General features: G+C 57.9%; 1 protein-coding gene across 1 annotated transcript; it reads right to left on the bottom strand.

The window, feature by feature from the left end:
- Positions 1-390: 390 nt before the first annotated feature.
- On the bottom strand, positions 391-24,164 carry TTLL4 (tubulin tyrosine ligase like 4). Its single transcript, XM_050711629.1, is given in 20 exon segments — positions 391-1,289; positions 1,921-2,003; positions 2,647-2,717; positions 4,776-4,986; positions 5,269-5,371; positions 7,270-7,407; positions 8,075-8,209; positions 8,757-8,855; positions 10,418-10,540; positions 11,188-11,316; positions 12,320-12,402; positions 12,486-12,680; positions 13,163-13,239; positions 14,231-14,341; positions 14,560-14,684; positions 16,221-16,284; positions 16,741-16,850; positions 17,448-18,683; positions 18,685-18,798; positions 23,293-24,164. Coding segments are annotated over 19 exon segments (3,327 nt in total). The 5' UTR covers positions 18,777-18,798; positions 23,293-24,164; the 3' UTR covers positions 391-1,147.
- Positions 24,165-25,110: the final 946 nt, after the last annotated feature.

The following is a 25,110-nucleotide window of genomic DNA, read 5'->3' as shown; positions in this document are numbered from 1 at the left end:
AGCCAGCAGTGCCGGGGTGCCCCAAGGGCCCCCCAAGCCGCCGCACTCCCGCAGGGCACCGGCACGCAGCTGTAAGCGCCCGGCCCCCGAGCCGGGCAGCTTGGCTCCAGGCTGGCCGCTGCGGCGGTGCTGGCAGCAGGCATCTCCACTTTCGGCGGCTATTTTCAGGTGCTGGAGAGAAGCCGAGGAGTGATGAGATTGTCACCAAGGAGACCAGAAAACAGGGCCCAGCTACGGGCACGGGGGGCTGCGGGGAGAGGGGAAGGAAGGGAAGGGTTTTCTGCAAGCCCCAGGGCAGGGGCCAAGCAGGCACCCCGCGTCCCCCTGCACCGAGGGGTCTGCCAGGTGTGGGGCCACAGCAGCTGGAGACAGAGAGAGGCCACGAGAGCAGCCGAGTGCTAAACTTTAATGGAAATCCTTAAAAAACGAAGGGAAAATAGAGCGGCGCCCAGGAGAACAGCACCTGCCTGCAGCCCCCACGCACGCACTGCAGGTGCCCCCGGAGGAGGGACAGCACGGAGGGGATGCTTCCCCCAGCACCACCGCTGCCCTCGTACCGCCGGGAGCCAGGCGGGGGCAAAAGGCCCAGCTTCTGCCCACCACCCGCGGCTGGCAAAGGGCAGGAGGGTGGCACGGGCATTCAGAAAGGATAAAACATAGGGGCTAGGAGGGCCAAGCCCTGCCCCTCCCAGAGGAGCAGTGTGGTGGCCGAGGACTTCTCTCCAGGGGTACCAGGCTCTCCCCGCTCTGGCCTGCAGTGGGGGGGAGCAGACTCAGGTCCCTGGGGCTCCCCGGGGCTCGGGGTCAGCGCAGGGCGACACAGGCAAGCACAGGCTCAGCCCATGCTGGTCGGGGAAAGGAAGGCCAGGCTGACTCCAAACTGGCTCACAGCTCCCGTGCAGCAAAGAAACCGCCCCCCGTCCGGCTTGAACATCCAGCCACAAACCCAACTTCACCAGCTCCTGCCCTGTGTTTTAAAAAAGGAAGTCACACAGCTCTCCCCAGTAAAACATCCCTCCCTAAAAACAGCCCGCAGGCAGGTGTGCAGCGCAGGGGGGCTCCGCAGTCCTCGCTCTCCGGAGCCAGCTCCTGTCTCTTCTGTTGAGGTAGGTTGAGGTGTCCCCAGGGAGGGACGGCAGCTGCCCGCTCACAGCACCAGGGCAGCGTCTGAGAGGCAGCTGGCCGGCTTCTGGTCGGCTCCAGCAGCGTGCTTGGTGAGAGGTAAGCTCGGAGCGGGGCTGGGCTCCAGGCATCTCGTGAGGTCCTCGTCGGCTGGAGGCAGGAGTTTGCTGCAGGAGAAAGGAGACCCCATCCGAGACAGGGACGGGATGTCAGGGGGAGAGGTTGGTCTTCCCGGCTGCATGTAAACCCAGCTGCACCCTGGCTTGGGCTCCAGATCCCTTTTCCCTCAACACCAGAGGCATGCCTGCACTCTGCTTGGCTCACCCAGCTGAACTCCGGTCCTGTACCTCTCTGCAGAAGGCTGCCACAGCCAGCGGCACCCGTTTGGCTTCCTCAGGGAAGCCAGCAGCCTGGGGCAGCCCCGCAGACCTCGCTGTACCCTCAGCCCCATGCTGGGGCACAGCCCCTGCTCACCACCGAGGTGGAGCAGGGCCCTGCGGGGATCACCTTGCCGGCATGTCCTGACCGTGAGAGCCACTCCCCAAACATCACACAGCCCAGCTGTTCTGGGGCCTCGCACCATCTGCACTGGGCATACGGTGCCAAAGAGACAAGCTCGGTCTTGTCGACACCATGCCAGCCCTACCCGTTGGCTCTCCAGAAATCAGATGCTGGCTTCAGACCCTGCAAACCTTCTTCCTCTCCCCTCAAACAAAGCTGGCCTCCCTGTTGCCAGTCCTCTCGCAGGGCGCCCGTCCCAAAGCCACACTGTGAACAGCACGGCCCATGCAAACTCACCCCCGTCCACCCGGTTCCAGTTTGCTGAAGCCATTTGACTGAATGCTGCTTTTCTGGAGGAGGAAGGACTTTGGTAAGGACCACTGCAGGAGGAGAGAAAGACAACCAAATGGCCATTCGAGCCACGAAAAATCCCCTCAGCCCGCTGTGCCCAGAGAATAGGCTGGGATCTGCGGTAGGCTGCCCTGCTGTGCTTCAGCTTAAACTGCCTTACACTGCTGTGCGTCGTCACTGCCACCAGACTGTTCCCAGAATAGCAAACAGAGCAGTCTTTGCTCTCTGCTTAATGAATCCCTCTGCTGTAAGTGGGAGCAGAGCATCTTGAGGTCAGAAGAGTGGGTTTCTTCGCTAGATCAGCCTGCTCTAAGGCACAGGAGTGACAGACGGAGATTGTTCCCTCACCAAGGGGAATAAAGGGCAGGCGGGATGCTAAATTTGTAAGGCTGTGCCCGATGCATCCAAGGAGTCTCAGATTCAAAGTACTTGCAGATCTGATTTACTGCACGGACTTCATGTTAGTGAGGGATGGAGGAGTGTGGGTTTTTCCAGACTGCTGGAGGCCTCGGCAGAGAGGGAAGAACAGTGCAAACAGGTAGGGCAGGAGCGGAACGCGCAGAAAGTGCTTCTGAACCAGACAACCGCAGATTTGTGGGCTCTCTGTGCCCCTCTTCACAGGCTTTGGAGCAAAGAACAACCTCTCCCTAGCTTACCCGTAGCCATACTCACCGTCTGGGCCAGATCCGTCCCCGCCCCAGTGTGGTACCCTTTGACACACCAGTTCTTGAGCAGCTCCAGACCTGGGCAGCGACAGAACAGACAAGAAGCAAGAATGAGCGGCAAACAGACAGCTAAGTCTCCCCCAGCTTGGGGCGCACAAATATGCTGCAGAGCGCGAACTGACCACACAGTACAACGGCACGCAGTAACTGCATGAACACGTGCCTCAGCCCCAGCAGCCACGGGGTAAACCGAGGGCGTTCACCCTTTGTACGAGCAAACACTGCCGAGCGCCAGCACGTGGGCTGCCGCAGTGCCTGCCTTACTCCCGGGGAGCCAGACGCACCGAGCAGCAGGCTCAGCCGCGCAGGGAAACTGGGGCAACGCAGGACTTGCTGATTTGGACCAGACTGGCTGTCCCCCGAGCCCGGTGCCTGCCAACAGCAGCACCTGATTTGGGCTGCGCTGGTGAAAGTTCCTCCAGTGCAAATGCAGAGCAGCTCCGCGGTCACCGGCCCCTTTCCCAGGGGACGGCAGCTCAGGTAGCCTCCTCCTCGCACAGCGCCGACCAACCGCAGCGGCTCGGTGCATCATCTCCTACCTGCCCGGAGACACCCAGGCCAGGCAAGCACACGCACAGCTCAACGTGGGCCAAGACCTGGGCTCCATCCCCGGCAGATGCCGTGAGAGTTAAGAACCTGCAGACCAATGGCCAGGAACTTGATGCTGCCCCAGCTGGGGTTACTGTGGCTTGCTATACGATACCAGCCCTGGCTATAGGAGGAATCCTTGCTGCCCAAACTGTGCTCCTCGGTGACCTTTCAGCAAGCCCCAGGATCTTAGGGGGTAAAAAAAACAAAACAAAACAAAAACAAACAAAAAAAACATGTTGGGGGCTGAGGGCAGCAGTGAGGCTGGACAGCCCTGCCCCAGCTCTGTGCACCGGGCAGGGCTCTGCACCTTGCTGGCCAGGGAGAGATGAGGACAGCATGGAACATATGTCACTGGGAAGGGGGCACAGGGAGATTGGGTTTTACTTGGGTGAAGGCCAGCAATGGGATAGAGCAAATCTGCTTGCCGGGCTGCCAGGGGGATGCTGGAGCACTGAACTGGGACCCAGCCTGAGCAGCAAAGTTCAGGGCAGCACTTCAGTGAGGATGACGACAGGATCTTTCCTCCAACTGACGGAAGAGCATCCAGAAAAGGCATTAGCGAGGCAAAGAATGACACATGCTGACAGCACAGCTGGAGAGGGCTGCGAGGTTGTTATCCCTCCGTGAAGGACAGTCGCTGACCCCTTTGATATTTGGTTAAACAGCAGTGAAGAGTGACAAAAGCTTTTTTTTTTTTTTCTTTTTGCTTTCGTCTATGTTACAGCCACTCCAGGAGCACACACACAGCTGTTTCAGCGGAAGGCTGGCTCCTTCAGAAACATCTCCAGCGAAGTCAGGAGCTAGATGGAGAGCCCTGAGCCACAGGCTCACTCCTTTTGCGTTCTCCATCCCCTCACACTGGACCTCTGCCAGTTTTCTCTCCTAAACAGCCTCTCCCACTGTCCTGGGTGAGAAAGAATTGGTCTGGCCCAGCAAGCCTCACTAAAGGCCAGCTTTTGTTAAAATACAGAGCTGTACTGGAAAGGTGAAAATGACAGCTAGATTTCTAGGGTTTAGGAAAAACGCCCCTTTCTCCTGCATGCAGGCAGACACCTCTTCATTGATTAGAAAGCAGCAGAAGACCAGGGAACAGGCCCAATTTTCCCTTCACTTTGCAGATCACCGGTAAGGAACAAACCCCAGCAACTCCAGCTGTTTCTCCCTCAAAAGAAGGCAGAGTTATGCACCAAGAGGCCAGAGTTACAGGCTGACGGCAGAATCCAGCCTGCTTCGGTTGGATACTAGGAAACCCTAAGGCCCCTGGAAGTGCTGGTGCTGAGTTTACCAGCACAACCAACATCTGTGATCAACTCAGAGTAAGCTTTTCCTGGCATGTGAAGCAGCCTGGGAGGGGAACATATCTCCTAGGTTAGTGTGGAGGCAGGCAGCTCCCTCTCAAAACGCATAGTTCAGAAGTCTCCCATGACCGCAGGCAGGAGCCTGCCTGACTCAGGTAACCGTGCCAGGCTCTCGGACGGCAGTTACCTTTGTGTTTATTCAAGTAGTATTTGACCTCCCACTGGGTCACCAGGATGTTGAAGTAACGAGGCTGCTCGAAGAAGCGCAGATACCGCATGGAGATGTGGGTGGGGAACACCCGCTCAAACTGCCCGCGCCGGGAATACTCGTCCTCTGTTTCCACGAGAATGCGAACATCGTCTGGGGTCAAGATGTCCAAGACAGAAGAATAAAAATCCTGCGGACAAGAGCAGCCCAGGGTCAGGGAGAAGTGAACTACGTTTTGTCAGTCCCCTTTCCCACCTCCCTACTCCCCAAACCCCTCCAGGCAGAGGTAAATATGTGCCTGTGCAGCAGTAGTTTAAGCAAACCTGACTTATTTCTGATCAGCTCTCTCGTCGTGATTGCACCCAGAGGGGCACAATCGGAAAAAGAGCATGGGATAGACATGTGGGATTGTTTGGAAAAGTGGCTTGGCAGCACTCTGGCAGTGCCAGTAGCAGAGGAGGTTGTCATATACCTGGTCAGGCACCTTCTGTGTCAAGTAATAGGCCTTCTTCATCTTCTCTGCTGTGAAATGCTCAGAGGCTGGCCTGGGCTTCTCCTTCAACGCACTGCCCAGACTGAGGACACAAAAAAAAAAAAAAGGTGGTAGAACATTTAAGCAAAGCAAAGTACTGCTGTGGCAGGGCTGCTCCCAGCAACTTCAGTGTGATCATGACACCCTTGGGAAGACGCTGTGGAGGAGAGAATGTTTTCTCCAAGGATTTCACTAGTTCTGAGAACAGTGATGCATCCGCAGCCTTGTGCATCAGCACAGGACCCAGGCAGGATGTGGGCTGGGCAACAAGGAGGATCCTGCCAGCTCCTCACTGAGGCACTGTAGCGTTCCCTCATCTGAAACATTAACGACCACCTCATACCCACACAGGATGCAAGAGGACCAAAGACACAGCATGACCTGATTCAGAGCACACGAAGCCTGGAGGGATCACAGACTTACATCCCACCTGGGATGCAGTTCCCTAACTACTACAACAGGCCTGGCCGTACTGGTACTCAGCACTGGTACTGTACGAGGCAGGAGAGCACCGCTGGATCAAAGACTTCCTCATGCAATGCCCGAGAATTCCCAAGCCTTGATTTCAGCTACAGCTCCACATGCCATGGGAAATCCTGGCCTTTTGTATGATCTGACCAGCAACCATCTAAACTATTCTAAGCACCCTAATGAACCATTTGGGGATGCCAGAGTCTAGGAGATACTTGTCCAACACCTTTTAACACTTATATCAACACGGCTAATTTGTTCTGCTGCCACAAAAATAATTAGAAGCGCACAGATCCAAACAGGAAGAGCAGAGCCCTGAGGCTGCACTGCACAGTTCTTGGGAACATACAAATCTACTGGAATTATGCCCGTCTGCAAAAAAAAAAACAACCCCTTCGTATCCTTCCCAGGGCAGGAGATACAGTTAAGCAAGCTTGACTCTGGATGCAGGAACTCTGGTAATGCATCATCTGAACCATGTTAAGGATCTGGTTAATCCCCTGCAGGTCCCTCCAAGGACACCTGCCCTTCAGCACCTCTGTCGCAAGCCGCAAATGAGCGTGTGATCAAAGCGCCGCACACAGGCTGGCGAGAGCTCCCTGGGCTGGAATGGGCCTGCGCTCCAAGCTTCTCCCTTTGCTCACGGCACACAGCAGGCAGGAGAGGCAAGAGCCCCATCTTCCTCCGTGTCTGCACATCACCACGTGCGGGTGCTCACCCCAGCAGGCTGCCCCTTCAGTGACGCAGGGCCAGCAGCCTCTCTGCTACTGCAGGGAACGGGACCGGTCCTCCCCACCCCTCGTCAGGTCTGAAACCAACCTCTAAAAGCCCAAACTGTGGTAAAACACAAAAGGAAAAGGGGCTTGGGTGGGCACATGCTCAGGAATAAGCCTTACACACACAAAAAAAAAAAGAAAAAAGCAAAAAAAAAAGTCACTTTTATTGCAAGACAAAACTGCACACCCACAAGCATGTTCTACATCCTCTGACACCTGTAATTCTGCCTAAGGAACAAACTGCTCCAGCCTTTGCAAAATAACAGGTGCTCCTCTTGCTCAAGGCGGCAGCATGTCAGCTCTGGGGGATGGGGTAAGTGGATCCAGCCCCAACACAGCCAGCCAGCCCTCCAAGCAGATGGAGAGGCAGTGTGGCTCAGCATCGCGTTAGTTCTGGCAGGGGGAAGGAAGACTTGACTAACTGCAGAGCAAGCACGAATTACCCCGGCCTGGCCTCACTTCCAACTATGGACTTGCAGATCAGGCATAAATCCTTCTGCCTCGAAGAGACTGCAGGAACCAGATACCCATGTGATGATGCAAGTCCCTCAGACCCACAGCTGAAGAACCAGCAAGCACAGGCTCTTAACAGCACAGAAACCAGCATCTGTTGGGCTGAAAACAGCCCCCGGATGAACTGCCCCGGGAGAAAAGCCTGCTTTGCCCTTCTGCCCTGACAGAGAAGGGGGCTGACCTGCACGCGGAGTCACTTCTAGTCTGCGGCCTTGAGGCTATGCTGTCCGTGCTGGGCAGAACAAAGCCAGCGAGGTTGAGCAGGTCCCGGATCATCTGGCCCTTGATGCTCACATCCAGAGGGGAGTTGGAGTGGAGGCTGCGGGAAGGAAGCATCACAGCAGTCCAAGAGCTAGAAGAGAGGTGCTGAGCCCCGTGTCCCCCGACATCATGCCCTCCCTCATGGGGGCTCCCCACCAGCAATGGTTCACTTCACTCCCTCTTCCCAGAGGGCTGCTGGAAACTGGCAAATCCACCCCAGAGCCCTGCCTGGGATCCCAGCTGTGTCCAGCTCATGCCCATCCACTTTCAGAGGCAGGAGAGGTTGTGCTCCCAGCTCCCAGCCCTGCCTGAGCAGCACGCCCAGGTGCAGACAGGGAACAAGCAAGACAGGAGTGGCGCGTGAGGCAGCGTAGCCACCGATCACTTCTGCCCACGCAAAGAAGAAATCTCTGCCGTCACCCATTCCCTACATGACGCATCCTTCTTTGGCCTTCCTTTTTCATGTATTCTTCCCTGGCTCTAGCGGGAGCATGCCCAGCAAAGGTTCCTGAGCTGAGGATGGATTCTGCTTTTGTAAATAGGGAGGACTTTGCAGGAGGATTGCAAGGATTCCTGCAATCGGGAGAGAGAGGCTTCAAAGCCCACCGTCTTTCAGCACAGGGTGCAGGGGGCATCACAAGCCAAATTCATGTTGTGATAAAAGAAAGGCTGTCATCCACCCTGCACTGGCTCAAGGACAGACTCTGGAGGATAAGCTGCTTTACCTTGGGGAAATGTTGACCTCTAAGATCCAGGGCTTGAGGTTTTCATCCAGCATGATATCAAACCCAAAGAGCTCATGGCAACAATACGGCCGCCGCACGTACATCTTCACCAGGCTGTTCACGTAGGGCTCAGATCTGCAAGCCAAGTTAAAACGCTCATTTCCAACAGGCAGACAGCAGAGATCTGACTGTTCACAGCACACTGCCGGTTCTGAGAGTGCACGCAGCCACATGCTGCGGGAACGGGTGGGCTGAAAGACTGATGCAGGTCTGCGAGCTGCTGCTGCACTGCGTATGGATCGGGCATCAGATCCTGAGCAACCTCCCCACCCTCCATAGCTGCCCCCACCCCAGCCTTTGTCAGACAGGACCCACTTCTGAAGGCAAGGGACTTTTATTCTCAGGCATCCTGCGCAAGTAGCGCAGCGGGTGGCAAGCAGGGCAGAGTGCCAGGTACGCTGCACCCTCCTGGTCACTCCCCCTGCACTGCAGGCAGAGCCAGGAGACAGAAGGTCTGCTCGCCCCTAGCAGCTACTGCAGCAAGAACATAGGTAACGAGACGAAAGGAAGGATCCGGAGAGAAATACTGAAGCCGACAGCGGTGGCAGCATTTAGATTAAGAGCAGAAGGACCAGGCTGAGAGGGAGCTGAGAGGAACAGAGCAAGGGGTGCCAGGACTCACGCAATGATGGTTTTGATAACGATGTCCTTAATCTTCTCCCAGATGGCCTCGCTGTTAACTCCTTTCTGGGTCAGGTAACTCCAGAGAGCTTTGAGTGCCCTGGGAGACAGAAAGCAAAGAGATGGTTTTGTAGCCCCTTGCTGCCCAACCCTGCTAGGAAAGTGAAAACAGCAACGGGGAGCTTTGACAAAGCTCTTCCTTAGCAGCAAGCCAGGGGGCAAATCTCCACCTTTCCTGAGCGCAGCCATCCCTCTGCCATCCTCAAACCACTCAACTCCTGGTTGCAGCCCTCCCCAGCCTGGCACCTCATCTTGCAGGGCCAAGCTACCAGAACCATAAATCTGTCACAGACTTGTCCCAGCATTGGAGTAATAAGTCCCAAATTAGCACATGAGCAAGGTACGTCAGCCCCAGATCTTCTTTTCCCTCCCCCTCCGTGTCCTTAGCAAACCTCCCCTTCCTGCAGGCCTTCTCCAGGAGCACTGCAAAGCAGCTCAGCAGGAATCCAGCAAGACCCCCGTAAATCTTTTAGCTAGAGTCATTTCGCTAAGGCTCTGGGGGTGGAGAGATTTCATTTATTTTTATTTTTATGTTGTGGGGAAAAGGATGGTGGGGGAGAGTATCTCTGCTTTTTATGAGTTTCCCACACCACACCAAGCGCTGCAAGTTGCCCTGACATTAAGCCAAGGATGCTCAGATGTTGCTTAAATGAGACCGTGTGGCTAATGGCCAGGAATCCAAAGGTCACGCTTCCTGCATACAAGATGGAGTTGATTACAGCCACTCTCATCTTTAACGTGGGAGCAGCCAGCTTTGATTTGCGTGGCGGTACCAAAAAACCACACGATCCCACCCCCACGGGATGCCAGCTGCTGGGGGACAGCAGACCCTTCCCGGTGTACCTGTGGAGGAACAGACCACTGGGCAGCGGGTCCGGGTCTAAGAAAGCAATCCTCTCACAGCAAGGCACCTCTTGCAGCTTCCCTTTGAAGTGAACTAAGTTGCGCCAGCCCAGGCCCACAAATCGAGAACTCTAACCTGCACTATTTTTAAAAGAGTTTAAACACCACTGTGGAATCAGAGACAACTGCCTGAGCACTTGGATCAGTCCGCCCATGGGAGAGCAGGGAACAGAAACTCCTGCAAGGCTGCGGCCCTCCTCTGAAGGGAGTAGAAATGCACCACTGCTCCTTAGCACCACGCCCTGTTCACACCAATTAGCGCACACGTCACCCATTTTGTACCAAACCTGTTTCATTCCCTGGCTCCACAGAGAAGTTCAGTGTGCGATGGGCAGAAGCTCCCATCCAGCCCACCTAGCTAATTTAAGCGTCAGAATTGCCTATCAAGTTTCTAACAGGAAAAAAAAAAAGCCGACTCAGCCTTAACCACATCCCATCGACCCCACACTAGGGCAAGAAGATGAATGAGCACAGATGAGAGCAGAGCTTGAAGCAGGGAACAGTACAGGCAACAACCACAGCTGAAGCAGCAGTGGACAGGATAAGTCACAGGCCAGGAGAAACCCATTTCTCCAAGCAGGAGAAGAAGATACAGGAAGCACCTTCGAGTTTTGGGTACAGACACCGAAAAAAGGCTGACTTTACAGGGAAAAGGAAGAGCTGCCACTGTGCCCTGAAAGCTCTCCCCCAAACACCTACCATTTGTGTCCCTGACAAGCAGTCTCATCCGAATTGGACTTATACTCCGTGTTCTTCTTGTTCACGCTGTAATTGGTCAAGTGCACGAACTTGTTGCTGAGGCTCTTCATCGCGGAGGAGTACCTAGAGGAGATGATAGCAGTACAAGCAGTCTGAGCTTGAACTGGTTGCCCTCAGGGCCATGGTGCAAGCAGCAGCTCTGTTCTCAGCTCGGACACCTTTCCTCTTGGCCACCCACTAGCTCTGCTGCTGTCCTCTCCCGGGGCGCCTGGAGCAAGGCCTCCTCCACAACCTTTATCCCCACAGACCCAGAGCTGACCGGACAAAGGTCGAGGCACAGAGCAGGCTGCCTTGGGGCCGAGGGATGCAATCCCACCCTTGCAACAGGTCCTCAAGAAAAGACCAGAGCATTGCTGAGCAAAAGCAGTGATGGAACTGCAGCAGCCCAGTGCGATATAGTCAAAACTGGATGGGACATCTTAATTTACGGCACATCAACTCGAAGCACAGGCAGCATGTTTATCTTGAGCTGATCTTGCTTTGGGAAAGGTGGATGAATGAAGCATCCTCTCAAATTTCCTTTCAGTACTACCACCTGCAATGACCCCGTGTGTTTCCAGACTCTTCTTCAGCACACAAGCAAGCTACAGCTTTGAGCATCCACTGTACGTGGAACACCTGCCTCCTGCCCAAGCTAACGGGGGTGCCACAGCCACGCGTGGTCTCAGCGCTGAGGAAGACCCCTGTCACCTCTCTGCCACACGACCTACTTGCAGCTAGCGAAGCGAACCAATCCGTCCTTGAACAGGTAGACCCTGAGGGGATCGTAGCAAGTGACATAAACGTAGATCCTCAGGTCAAACTTCCTCCCGCCAATGAGGTAGGGTTTGTGCAGGTACCTGCAAAGGGAAGCAAGCGCCAGGAGAGAGTTACAACGTACAAGAACATCTCTTGCCCCCACCCCAGGAGGCTTGGCAAAAACAGACATCAATCTGAAGACCAGCTGAAGCCCTTTTAAACAGCACTTCCAATCTAAGTGCATCACAGTCCTCTGCTCAGTCCCATTTTGAAGATTTTTCCCAGGTCTAAGGCATAGCAGCTTTTCATACCTACAGTACAGATCACAGTATTTGGGAACGTTTAAGATGTACAGCGGGCCACAGATGGTTTGGTTCAGTGAGCAGAAACAGCTGGAAATTTTCACCCAAATCATTTCATTATTCACCCCACCTCAAGAGTTCATGATTTTCCATAACAGAGCTTATCGCCTCGCATGGGAAGCAGACAAGCCAACACAGCAGTTCCCCGTCTGTCAAACACCAGACGGTATTCCTGCCCTCACGAGAGCCTCCCCAGAAAGCAGACACAAACCAAGATGAGCTACTCCATTTTTCTGCACAAGGAGAAAGAGATTCTGAAAATCCTCTCTTATTTCAAGACAACCCTTTGACCAACATCTAACATACGCGTAGGCTCTTACTGCCCCATTCTAACTTGGGTAAGAACAAATCTTTGAAAGTTCCCAACTCTTCCCAGGGTGCTTGTGAGCACTGGATAAGGCTCGTTTGCCTCTAAAGACACCAAACCCCAGAGTTCAAAGCAGTGGGAGTGGGGTCCCAGCAGAGCTGAAGCTGGCTCACCTGCCAGACAGAAGCTCCAGAACGCCCGTGGAGCCAGACTAAGATCTAGATTGTACCCAAGACCGCAGAACTTCCTGCAGGGATAGCAGCACTCCTGTAAGCCAGGCTTCCAGCAGCAGCATTACGCCCAGGCAGTAGAGAAGTTTCCAGATGCAAATCAGATGCTTCTGCTCTGCTGGGTAGTGGCCAGATCTGCCCAGATCTGGCCTGAGGGATGAGACGCTAGGAAGTCAACCTGTCAGCCTTGTTTTTCTTCACTCACCTCTGCACCAGCAGTGGTCTCCTTTTGGGGAGCTGGCTCCATTTGTGGATAACCTGAATGCCAATGCCTCTTGCTGATGCTGGCTGCAAAACATTAACAAGAAGGGATCAGACGTTCTCCCTGCAGCTACACAGGGACAGGGAATCGAGTGCAGCTTTGCCCTTACTGGTTTCACAATCCATTTCTGTTGGCTAGCTCCTTCCTCCCATGCTTTCCTGAGTAATTTGATGTCCTGGGGCAGGATGAAGGACTGGGGGAAGAAGTTAAACTCTTTCTTTCCACAGCGAGTCTGCATCTTCAACAGGTTGCGCCACAGACGGTCTTTTCTCCCAATTTGAAATGAACCAGGGAAGTGGTTTAGCTGGAAAGGAACCCAGATCCCGTGAGATCTCCCTGACACCCCATGCTGCTCCCTGGCCAGGGGATACATCCTCTCTGAACCCAGTGCAGGGTCACATCTTCCTTGCTCCCCCACCAGCCCTGCACCATGGCAGGACCCACCTGCTCTTGAAGCTTCGCAGTGACAAACAGTTCTGGCTCGGTTCTGCCAGTGGAAAGATTACTCTGAACAACAATAACTGGGTTTAGACAAAACCACACGTGAACAGAGCTTAGCTACAGCCTTGGTCTGTAGGTAGCCAGCAGAGTCGTTCGCTCAGCTCCCATCTGAGCCTGTCTCTTGGGCTCATCTCCCAGCACAGAAATACCAGCTGCCACACAGGGAAAGGGACAGTGCAAGGACAGTTTGCACAGCAAACGCCTGGCCCCGAAGGGGGGACTCCCAGACTGCTCCCAGCACACTCTCCACCTACGTGAATGAGGTCAGCCCACAACATCCCCTACCTTCTGGTGCTCCCGGATGGCTCTGAAGCTGGGGGATTTCATGTGGTGGCCCCAGCAGCCCAGCCAGTCATTGCTCTCTGCAGGAAGAACAGAAAAGTCCATGACCAAGCACCCCGCCGCCCACAACACCCTCTCAACCCAACAGCACCCCATTTCCTTGGGCTGGTAGAAGCATGCCAGGGATAATGCACAGCAATAGCTCAAAGCAGTCACAGTGGTTACGGCAAAGCTGCCCAACCAAGGGCTGTGAGTGGGGTCCAGTCAACCAGGAGGGTCATATCCCCACAAACAGGACTGCTGTAAGGGTCTGTGCAGACATGGGGTCAAAGAAATAGCTTTCAACCCCCAGTATCTTATCCTTACCTTCCTTTTTTTCCAGCAGGCAAATAAAGCAGTTAACTAATCAGCTCTGCTCTGCATAGGGATGCGTAGGATTGCAAGACTTGTTAGGTCTTGGTCTGCCCAGCATGCCTCATTATATCCCTCAAATTAACTGAGCAGAGGTCTCCTGACACACGCAGGAGTCCTGTAAATACTTTTAGGAGATCACGCTGCAGGGTATGGATGAAAGCTGTGAATGCTCAGTGCTTCCTCAGCACTCTCCTACCCGTCTCTTCAGGGCCAAGATCCCAGCCCAAAGAACTCGCCAGTTAAAGCCAGACAGAAGGCCATCGTCTTCCTCAGCACATGGGGACGGGGGGCAGCGGTGCTGGGCTTGGCACCAGAAGAGCGCCAGCCTTCTTAGAGTGGCAGCACCATCTAGAGGCACAGCTCAAACAAGCCAGATCCCAGCTCTGCTGCCCCACACGCTGCCCCAGCTCCTGACAACACAGGAGTATGTCCCCGTGCTCCACGCCGGGGACAAGCCAAAAGGGAGACCTGGTTCTGCCGGGACCCACAGAGCTCAGATATTGCGGCTCAGACAGGCAGAAGCAGGAACCCAGCATCCCACAGTGCCGAGCCTGTATCCTGTCCTGCTCCTCGCAGGCAGTCTGCCTTCTCACACCCACAGGCTGGAGGCGAGAGAGGACACGATGCATCAGCTGCTGCCAGCCTCCCACAACTTACTTTTGCTGACTCTGAAGTGAGACCTGCCAATGGTTTGCTTCACGATGTTCGGCGTGACTGTGCACATTTTCCACCGCAGCAGCTTCCTCTGCTCCCAAGGCAGCTTTTCCACTAGGAAGGCAAAAAGTTGAGGACAGGAGGAAACCAAACACGGTACCTTGATTTCCTACAGCTGTATCCAGGGCAATTCTTATGTTTTGTTGCAGAGCCACCAGGTCTGCAGGGAGGGTGTGTAACCCACTTTCCAGAACCAGCACGGAACAGAAGACCCGAGGGCTGGGGGAGATCCAGGATGCTGGAACATGGCACGGCAACACGCCCCAGCTCACCTCTCTCATCCCGCGTACTGAAGTAGATGGTTGGAGGCACATTAGGGAATAAACTGTGGACAAGAGCTGGTTTGAGCACCTTCTCCTGATCCTCTGTGGGCTGGGACAGACACTCGATGCATTTCCTAGGAGAGATGAAGCAGCAGGCAGATGGCTAAAGGTGAAAAACAGCACAGGGAGCATCTGCACGTGCAGTCCCATAGAGGCCAGTTTACATCTCAACATCCTTAAGCTACTGTCCACAGTTGCCAGGAACCAATGAGTTTCTGTTACCTTTGCAAAAATATATTCCAAAGAGGGCAGTAAATACAAGAACAAAGGGACAACGTCAGAGACAGGAAAAACACTAAAGCAAAACCAGACACCCAGGCAGGAACCAAGAGGAAACTCAGGAGGAGGTTATGACCCTAAAGGGACCGTGGCCTGTGGAGGAGCCTACACTGGAACAATCAAGTAAGGAGCTAGGAACAGCAGAAGAAATGGAGCCCCATCACACTGACCAGCCTCCTGTGCTGCCCCTCGCCTCCACAAGGGAAACATGCAGCACCGGGTCTGGAGATCAGAAAAAGGAGGGAGCTGGGCTGTTCTTCCTAAGTGGCTATTTCTATGCAACCATTATTTTCAATGTCAGAACCAGTAAAAGTTTATTAATCAGCAATAAATCAAATGGATTGAAATTCCTTGACATGAAACTGTTCTGATGTGGCCCAAGACTGCAGCAATCAGGAATTCGCATCATTGCAATGTGGTGCAAGCACTGGGCGTAAAGGCCAGTAACCAACCTGCAGAGACAAGGGGTGGAGTTTGCACCAAATGTGTGTGCCAACTGTTGTTATCTGCTTGTGGGTTTTGCAGGGGCACGGGGTGGAGTTTGTTACACAATAAAACCTATAACCTGGTCCACAGGAACATGGGGTAGAGACTGTAATGCACACACGTTTAAGATGTTGTAACCCTCTTGGTTTTGGTGTGCTTAGATTAGATATAAGGAAGAAAATCTTTACTCTGAGGGTGTTGAGGCACTGAACAGGCTGCCCAGAGAAGCTGTGGATGCCCCATCTCTGGAAGTATTCAAGGCCAGGCTGGATGGGGCTTTGGGCACCCCGGTCTGGTGGGAGGTGTCCCTGCCCATGGCAAGGGGGGTGGCATTAGATGGGCTTTAAGGCCCCTTCCAACCCAAACCGTTCTATGACTATGTCAATCCCTAATATCTGGGAGGAAAGGTAGAACTGGTAACACACCCATTGCTACACACGTGATGATGCTGTAAGTAGAGTTTATAACGAACAACATTCACACAGAAGTTCTGAAGTGTTTTGCAGAGGCGAGGTCTGGGATGTACGGAGCATAATTGGCAGGGGCTTGGTAGCAGGTGGCCTCTGCAAGGAGGTGAGGGACTGCTCAGTGCTGAAGGCATCTGCCTGAGCGATGAAGCCTCCTTCCCTGGGGCCAGCTGCTCCTCGTGTTGCCTCCCCAGGATGTTTTGCTGTCAACTGGGTAATAGAGAGCTCAGAGTTCACCTGGCTTGAACTTTGTGGTCTGTTGCTATCTTCACTCCATTCCCTCACACATTAGAGCTCTCATCTGTCACCGGAGAGGACAAAGATGGACAAGTCTGGACAAAGATGCCAAGTTGCAGCGCACTATTTACAGCCACTAACCTGGATACGAGAGCCACAGAGCCGTTAGATGACACGCCAGCGACAGAGGAAGCATCCGAGTCACCTGCAGGAGGAAAGAGATCCGGGTTTTGTCTCCGTGGGGAATGAGTGCATACAAAGTTAGGAAGGGGGGAGAGAAAACAAATGGTCCTGGGGACAGACCCTTCTCTGCTGCCCCGAATCCTGGGATCCCAAGTTTTATCTGCTAACTTAACTGGTGGTATAAAGCACCGGGCAGGGGGTGGAACTGACAGCCCTGCACACCGAGAAGAGCTGGGCAAGTGTTGCAGCAGGACAGTGCTGAGCCCCTGCCCATTTCCCAGAGGAACCCACACAGCTTCTCCTTGCTGCTAAGTCACGTTTGGGTTCAGCACAATCTCCAGGTCACCCTAAAGTGACAGCATGAACGTGAGTCAGGGCGCAGCCTTCCTGCTGTGCTCACACCTCGCTCCCAGACAGCCCCTGCACTCCCCACCCTGCTGAGGCACGGGGCACAGCTCCCTTGGGAAGGGGCACTCACTGTCCTCTTCCTCGTCTGTGCCACAGCTCTCATCCAGGCCATCGGGAAGTTCTTCCTCCACATCGTCCTGGGGATGGCTCGGCTCCAGCAGCGACTCTCCAGCAGCGACGCTGGGACAAAGCACGTCACATTAGAGGGAGCAGCACGTGCTTTCTGGCTCCGAAAAGCCCGGGACCCACAACGCAGCAATAGATATTTGGCCAGAGGAGTGACAGCTCTCCTCTCCCCAGTGCTGATGGACAATCCCAAGCTAGTAAGATGGAGAGGCCCCAGGGAACACCAAGAGAGAGGCACAAGGACCCCCTCTCCCAGCAAGGTGATCGCTGGCAGCACCGCAGCAGCCAGCAGCTGGGGTCGTGCCTCCCCCAGAGCTCTCCTGGCCAAAGGGAGGAAGGTCTCGGTGCCTCTGCGGGACCACACACCTCCACTGGCAGCTCTGCCGTTAGCTGTAGGCCTCTGCATCCCTTCAAAGGATCAGGAGGGGATCTGTGTCCCTCTGTCACCCAAGCCTGCTGCTCCATGCCACCCCAAGAGCCTGTGAAAGCTGGGGTGGAAGGAAGGCTCCCCCAGATGGGTTTTGTGCACGGATGCAGCCCAGGGGTGCCCTTGCAGCCACCCCAGCAGTGCCCACAGCGTACCCAGCACGCAGTGACGCCAAGGCCAGCCCAGCTCCTCTCACCACAGCCTTCCTCCTCTCCTCTACTCACTCAGGCTTCCCTGGGAGCGCAGCCTGGGGCCGTTTCTCCTCCTTCTCCAGCCTGATGGCGGACATCTGAGCTGCCACGTGGGAGACGGCAGCAGGGTGCTGAGGCTCCACCGCCCGCTCCCTGCCACACAGCGGCGTGCTCAGGAGCCGGCAGCCGGTGCCGCGCTCGGGAGAGGCAGCGCGGGAGGCCAGGAGATGAAGGCTGACCCGTTTAGCGCACACAACGGCACCCTCGGTGCCTGTAAGGCTCGAGGTACCGGCAAGGCGGCGGCTGCCCGTCTCCAAGCTCAGGGGAGCGATGGTTTCCTTCGGGGCGAGCTGCGCTACGATGCGATGCCCCCACCTGTTCCCGTTGGACACCCCACCCGCATTCGTCCTGCCAGGGCTTCTAACTTCGCGTCCAAAGCTGCTGGGGGTGGCGGTCTGTCCGGCCAGCTGCTGCGCAGCCTTTCCAGGGCTGAGCTCTGGCTCCTTCTCGCTGAAGCTGCGCGCTCTCCTCTCGGCGTCCCCCAGCGGCCAGGAGCACCGCTCCTTCCTGAGGGTCACGCTGCTGGGCACGAGGGTCAGGGAGGGGGCACAGCTTTGCTCCTGGTCGCTGCTTTGCACCACAGGGGTGCTGGGGGAGCAGTCCCCCTCGTCCCTGGAGCAGGGCCACGAGACAGCAGGGAAGCTGGGAGCGTTCTTCAGCTTCTTGATCTCCGGTGACCGCAGCGAAGGCACTTGAGCACTGCCTGGCCGTAGGAAGGGGTTGTTGTTGAGCACCGGTGTGTAGGAGCTGGCAGCCTGCCTAGCCGAGCTGAGGGCAGAGCCCTTGACCCCAGACCCCTTGTGCTCCTCGGGCAGCGCAGGCAGCAGGCGGGGCTCCATCAGCACGGAAGACATCGCCCTTCCCGTGGCAGAGCCGGTGTCCTGGGGGCTTTGGAAAGGAAACCTGCAGGAGTCGGCTCTCAGGCAGGAGCGCCGACAGAGCAGGGCGCTCCCACACAGCTCCGGGCAGGGCCGGGCCAGGGCCAGGCTCGGGTGGGCGCGTTCAGCGGGGCGCGTGGGGCATGGCGACGGCGGGTACAGGGAGCTGGACTGCTGCAAAGGGATCCCTGCGGGCGGCGGGCTGCGCTCCTGCGAAGCGCTCACATGCTGCCCCTCCAAAGCCCAGAGGGGTTTCGCCTGCTGAGGAGCGCTGAGCCAGGCCCGGCGCGGCTGCGCTCGCTCTGCCGGGGGGGTGCCCGCTGGGGGGGCCGGAGCTCTTCTGTTTGGGGCCCAGGTTACAGCGTTGCGGTCCTGCAGAGGCCATGTACAGCCATAGCACGCGGGGTGAGAGCGAGACGGTCATCTACGGCAGCATTTTGGCTGGCCTGAAAAGAGAAGACAGCACAAGAGGCACGGTGAGCCCAGCAGCCGGCCCCAGGAGGAGCAGGGGCCGCGTCAAAGAGCGAGCCGGCATCTCACACGAAACCAAAGGACGGAGAACGACTTACGAAAGGCCCTGGGAAAAGTCCTGTGCACACAAAAGCTTTGACTTTGCAAACACAAAGGCTTCCCTGGCTGCCACGGCAAGCCTGGCTGCAAGGCGAGACAGCTCACCGCCCGCCTCAGGGCTGGCACGACAGCCAGGGCCCATCCGCCTGGCCCTGCATCTCCAAATCCTGTGCCACCTCTCCGGCCTCCGCAGAAAGCCCCTAAATGTTTCTTTTTTTTTTTTTTTTTTTTTTTTCCTTTTCCCTTCTCGTTCCCTTAAAGCTTCAGCTCCCAAGGTTACACAATTGGGTGAGACTCTCAGCCCTTGCTTTTCGAAGGAACAAACTTCTCGCTTCTGCAACGCTACTGAACAGCTCAGCAAGAGCCAAGGGCATCCTGAGAAGCTCAGGAACAAGGAGGCAGCAAAAGGCACGGGGCTGTTCTAACATCAGCCCTTCGGTGCGTAGCACAGACTGGCGGCACCGCACACGTGCATTCCTCTTAATCTCAGCCCTACTGAGGTCTCTTCGAGCAGCAGCTGGCACACGTCGGTGTCCTAAATCCTGCTGAAAGCGTTCCACCACACCGGTACGATCCTTTTGCCTGAGGAGAAGGGGAAGGGAAAAGCTGGGCGCCAGGTATGCGGCTTGCTTTAGCACATGCCTGGAGGGCACGCCGAGATAAGAAATTGTATCCTGAGCAGGCCGAGTTACTGCCTTTCTCTGCAGCCAGCCTTTCAGCTCGCACAAGCCTGCAGGTTTAAAGAAAAAAAACGTATAAAAAGGGTAAGCAGAGCATTAACCACCCCCCTTAATTTCCTCGTGATACGCACGCCTCCTTTGTCACCTCAAAAATCAAGCGTGGGCTGCGGCAGCTGACGTGTAGCTGCCAGACCCCAGCCTTGCCCTGGAGCACCGTGAAAGCAGCTCGGGCCCGCCGCGGGGCTCGGTCAGAGCAAGCTGCAGCCCTCGCAGACCCGCTCGAGCTGTGAAATCAGGGCACAAGCTCCTGCGGGGCCAGCAACGCCCCAGCCAGATGCTGCGCAAGGTGGAAACGCCCCGTGCAGGCCCCCAGGGGAGCCAAAGGTCCTCCTCGCGGGGAGCTGCTGCCCTGCCAGGAGGTGCGGGAGGGCTCAGCTCCGCACGCGGGGCTGCCGGCGAGCTGCTCGCCAACACGCGGCCACCCCGGTGCCCCCGCGGGGCAGCCCCGGTGCCAGGCGTGGGGTAGCCTCACCTCTCCGCGGCCGGCCCCGGGGTCAGGGCGGCCACGCGCCCTGCAAAATTGAGTCGTATCACGTCACCCGGCAGACACCCGGGCGAGAACCCCGGCCGTGTTGTGACATTCGCGGCGATTAGCACAAAGCGCAGAGGCTGCGGCTCAGATGCCGCGACCTGCCCGGCTCGAGTTTCCCCGGGTAAACAAGCGCTCGGCGTCCACACGAACCCGCTCCGCCGCGCCCGGACCGCAAGCGCGCTTGATCCGCAAAGAGACCCCGGCACACCAGCAAAAACAGGCGTGAAAAGCTAAAATTAAAATGCGCGGAGGTTAAGGGAGGCGCCCCGGGGTCCCTGCCTACGGGGGACTCTCACCGCGGGGTCGCCACACGCGCTGGCAGCTCGGCCGCGCGCGACCTTGCAAAACCACCTGTGCCTCATCTCCAGCGGGCTTTACAGCTACGCCTGCCTTATCCCGCTACAAAAACAAGAGCGCTTTGTCCTGATAGAGCTGTTACAAGGGGGCTTGGCTCGCGCAGCCGGCGGCAGGACGCGTTACGCCAGGCACAGCCCTGCCCTGCAGTAAGCCAGAGGTCCTGCCCCACAGCAGCAGAGGGGACACGTGCCCAGCGTCCCCCCTCTCCAGAGGGGTTTTGCCGCAGAGCTGCACAAAGAGCTGAGCCGCATGGGTGCAGCACAAGCAGCAGCTGCAGAAAAAGGAGACGCACCAACCGTACGGGGCAGCACACCAGTGGATCCCGGGATAAAACCCCTCCGACGGGGCACCGAGCCCCTCCCAAGCATCCCTCCTTTCTGGGACGCCTTCCGAATTTGCTTCCTTGCTCCGAGGCACGCAGTTAAGCCAGGTGAGCTCCGAGCTCCGTTACCCGCTCGGCGGCAAAGCCCCGGGGGAGGCAGCGCGAGGAGGAGCTGCCAAGCCCCGAGCTGCCTGCGCCACGGCTCCGCGCCCTGCCAGCCGGGGACAGGAGGCAGCACGGCGCCAGGTGCCCTTCACCTCCCGCGCCCCTGCCTCCGAACGACGCCTCTCACCGCCCGCCTGCGTCCCCAGGGACTGCGTGCCAAGCCGGGGCTCGCCGAAAGGACGCCTCGAAGCGCCTGCTGAGCACCCAGGAGAAGCAGCGGAGACGCAGGCACCCTGACGTGCCAGGTAGATCCCCGTGGGCCGCAGGTCAGCGAGGTTTCTCCTCTTGTTTAGCTCACCCGTGCCTCCGCCAGGGGCCTGGCCGGGAGGAAGGTCGCAGCTCGGTGCAGGCACTGCTTCTGCCAACCCAACCCTAGGGCGACAGCACTCAGACGATGCTCAGAGATTTTATCGTAGAAACACGAGCTGGGAAAAGCCCGGCTCCAGCTCCCAGGGCGAACTGGCAGGGCTGGAAGTCAAACCCCAAACGTCGTTACTAGTAATTAACGGATTCTGGCTCGGGCTGGTTGACTCACAATAAACACAGAGGCCGGGGCCGTCACCGCTAGCCAGCGTCCGGCCGCACCTGCTCGCAAGTATTTAGCGAGCACCTTTTATTATTGCGCAGCCTGCCCGCAGGCTCCGCGACGTCAGCTGCAGCGTTGCCACAGCCCTGACGAACGTCACCTCGCAGGGGTCGCCACGCGCCCCAACCCCGGGGCGCTCCGCCAAGCGGCGGGGGCAGGAGGGAGCTTCTCCCAGCCCGGCCCCGCCGCTGCACAACCCGAAACGACGGGACCGTGAGAGCCCGGGTGCACGAACCGAGCCCCCGTCACGTGAGTCTAACTGGGGAGGTTATTTTAAAACCCGGCTGTGGTGACACGCTTAAAATAACAAGAGCTTGCAAATGTATGAGCTGCAAGCTGACCTGATAATGCGCCGTCAGCCTCGCGCATCCACAAGTCACGAGAGGGGAAAGGAAAAAAGAAAAAAAAAAAAGTCGGACGACTGTGACTTGCTATTATTTTCTACGCCATTGCAGGGCAGAGTTTCAGCCTGTTCTCTGCAATTAGGAAAGGTGAGACCTGTTTCTAAAGAAGATCTGTGTTCACACCACGTCCCTCCCTTGAAGCTCTGGGGCTTCTGATTAATGCTTGAACAAGGGAGATCGCATCAACGCGATACAAACGGGCTTTAAAACCAACAGTTTCAAAATAAGGACCTACTCCACCTTCAAAAAATTAAAAAGCTTTCAACAAAGCCAAACGCACTAATCCAAAACCAATCTCCTGAGCGGGCCTAAGCCGCTCGCACGCCCGGTAACGAGACGCAAACTCCTACAGCACGGAAACCACCCTCAGCTCCAGCAGACGGGCAGCCTCGGTCCCAGCACGGGTCACACAGCGACGCCCGAGACAAAGCAGCACGAGGCCACCCGCCAGCTCCGGCGGAGGAGCAGAGGACCCACGAAGGAGGAGCAGAGGACCCTCCGGCGGGGACGAGGCGGCACGACGACAGCTCGGTCACCACGGGGACGCCTGCGGGACGGGGGCCAACGACTGTCCCGAAGAAACACGTTCTGGGCGCAAAACCAGAGGCACGGGACGATGACGAGCAGCCTCTCCCCTAGTCTGCGCAGGCTGTGAAGCGTCAAGTTTGTGTTTGGGCGCTCGGGTCAAAAAAAAAAAAGACCAGTGAGAAACCACGAGGGTGCATCAGCAAATCCCCCCTGCACCCAGGGATTCCTCCGCGCCTGGCGTTTATGCCGGGGCCGTGGCTTTGAACTCCACGCCGGACAGAAAAGCTGCGAGAGGCGCATCGCTTCCCAAAGCCGTCCTTTAATTACACGTGGGCAGCTGGGACCCGGCCACGGCCTCACCGCGGGACGCGAGCGAGCGGCTGCTCCCCGGGGCTGAGCGACGAAGGCTCTCAGGTGCTGGAGTCCCGGGGGACCCCGCGCGTTTCTCACCGCCCTCAGGACGTCGGCGCGCGGTGCCAGCTGCGGTCAGGGACCCCAGCGTGACGAGGCAGAAAAGCCGCGGCTGCGGCTTCGTCAGGGAGGGACGGCCCAAATAAAAGGGCTGACCTGACCCGGCGCCTGCCTCGGGCTGACTGCCCTGAATCGCACTTTGTCACCCTCTCAACTACACCACGCCACCAGCCTGAGTAGGGAAATGACTCAGGGTTAAAAACGAGCAGTTAAAGCATGGGGCGTTTTACGGCTCCGGCTGTTTCAAAGGAGAAGACCAAAGCACCTTGCTGCAGATCCCCGCAGAGCAAGGCACAGGGAGAGCATTCTTCATCCAGCTTCGCATTTGGGGAATTACGCAGCCAGACCTGGGGATTTCGGCCAACAGAGCAGGAGCTGGCAGGCGGTCAGCACGGATCGGTCTGGTTTTAGACGGCCTGTCCACGCTCTCAGTCTCGGGCACAGAAACAAAATGAAGGTGGAAAACTCGCGGTGAGTGGTGTAGGTATAAAACATCAATGCAGAACAAGGAAACAAGAACTGCGGAATTAGTTTAAAACACTCCAATTCTTTATCCAACCTCTTTTCTCGATACTTTTTCTCCGAAACGTATCTGGAACTGGAAGAGAAAGCTTCCAGGTCAATCCTTCGGTACACAACGAAGGACATTCCTGGTCAAAAAGCCGCCTTCCAACACGCGCACGCAGTGCGGCAAACTGGCCCCATCTTCTCCGAGCGCTCTCAGGAGCGGAGCAGCCCGGGTCGGAGGCGTGGGGAGCAGCCGAGGTTCAAGCCGGGAAGAAGCCGCCAAATAACCCCAGACCTGCCACACCGGAGGAGCCCGGGCAACGCCAGGCACGGCACCCGGCCAGGCTGGCGGGGCAGCCAAAGCCCCGGCGGGGCACGGCGGTGCCGGGGACGCGACGCCTCCAGGCGGGCGCTCCCCACGGGCAGCACCCCGGGGCGCCTTACGCGTGCCAGGCAGACTCACCTGAGGCGAAACTCGCGGGGCTACGGCAGGGGAGCAAAGCGAGCAGAGCGCGGCCCCGCCACCTGCGGCGCGCGGCTGCGAGAAAAGAAAAGAAACCAAGCGGAAAGCCCTCCGACACAGCCCTAACGGGGCAGCTCACCGCTACCTCTGCCCCCCCCCAAGCACCCGGGCCAGCCCCCCGGGAGCCAGCCCCGCCGGCCCCGCGCCGCACGGGCACGGCTCCCGCAGGAGGAGGGGAGCGGCCCGGCTCTGCCCCAGCCCTCCCTGGGGCCGCTTTCCCCGGGGGGGGCCCCCGGCTCCCGGCCCCGCTGCTCCCCGGGCCCAGCAGGCCGCAGGGCGGCCGGGCCCCGCCGGTAAGGCCCGGGGGCCGCAGGGGGAGGCGCGGCGGGCGCCCCCCGCCCCGGACCGGGGGAGGAGGCCGGGATGGGGCCGCTCCCGGTGGAATCGGTGGAACCGGAGCCCGGTTGCTGCGGGGGGGGCTGCAGCGGGCCCCCCCCCCCCCCCCCCCCCCCCCCCCCCCCCCCCCGGGTACTCACCCCCCCGGGCCGGGCCGCGCCGCCGCCCAACCGCCCGCCGTTACCATGGCGACCCGGGGCGGTACCGCGCCGCCACGTGACTGCGCCTCCCGGTAGGCCCCGGCGGGAGGCGGGCCGGCGGACTACAACTCCCGGCATGCCCCGCGCGGGCGCTCCGCCCCCCGCCCCCCCCCGCCCCCGCAGCGCCCCCTGGCGGCGGGGAGGGCCGGAGGGGGGCAGCAGGGGCAGGGCCCTGCGGTGGGAGCGGTGGTTGTAGGGCCGGGGGGGTGGGGGGGGGGGGGGGGGTGTTACAGGCGCTTTTTTCCCTAAAATGAAAAAAAAAGCCCCACGTGGGAGGAGTCCCCCCCAGTCACACGGGGTGCGGAGAGCCCCGGGTGCGAGGCCGCCACGCAGCGCCACGCTGGCACCGTCCCACCGAGGACAACCGTCCCGCGGCGGGGCACCGTGGGAGCCGTGGCACCGTGGCACAGCGCGTCCCCAGCCAGCCCCGAGCGCTGAGCCCCGGCGAGGGGTCTGGGGGCAGCCAGGGAGCTGGGCAGGGCCCCCTCGGGGCAGGCGAGGTTTCACCGAGGGTCAG

This window comes from Cygnus atratus, chromosome 6, assembly GCF_013377495.2.
Source record: "Cygnus atratus isolate AKBS03 ecotype Queensland, Australia chromosome 6, CAtr_DNAZoo_HiC_assembly, whole genome shotgun sequence".
NCBI classification, from domain to species: Eukaryota; Metazoa; Chordata; class Aves; order Anseriformes; family Anatidae; genus Cygnus; species Cygnus atratus.
Note: the sequence above shows the minus strand (reverse complement) of the source record. Positions and strands in the feature narration are given on the sequence as shown.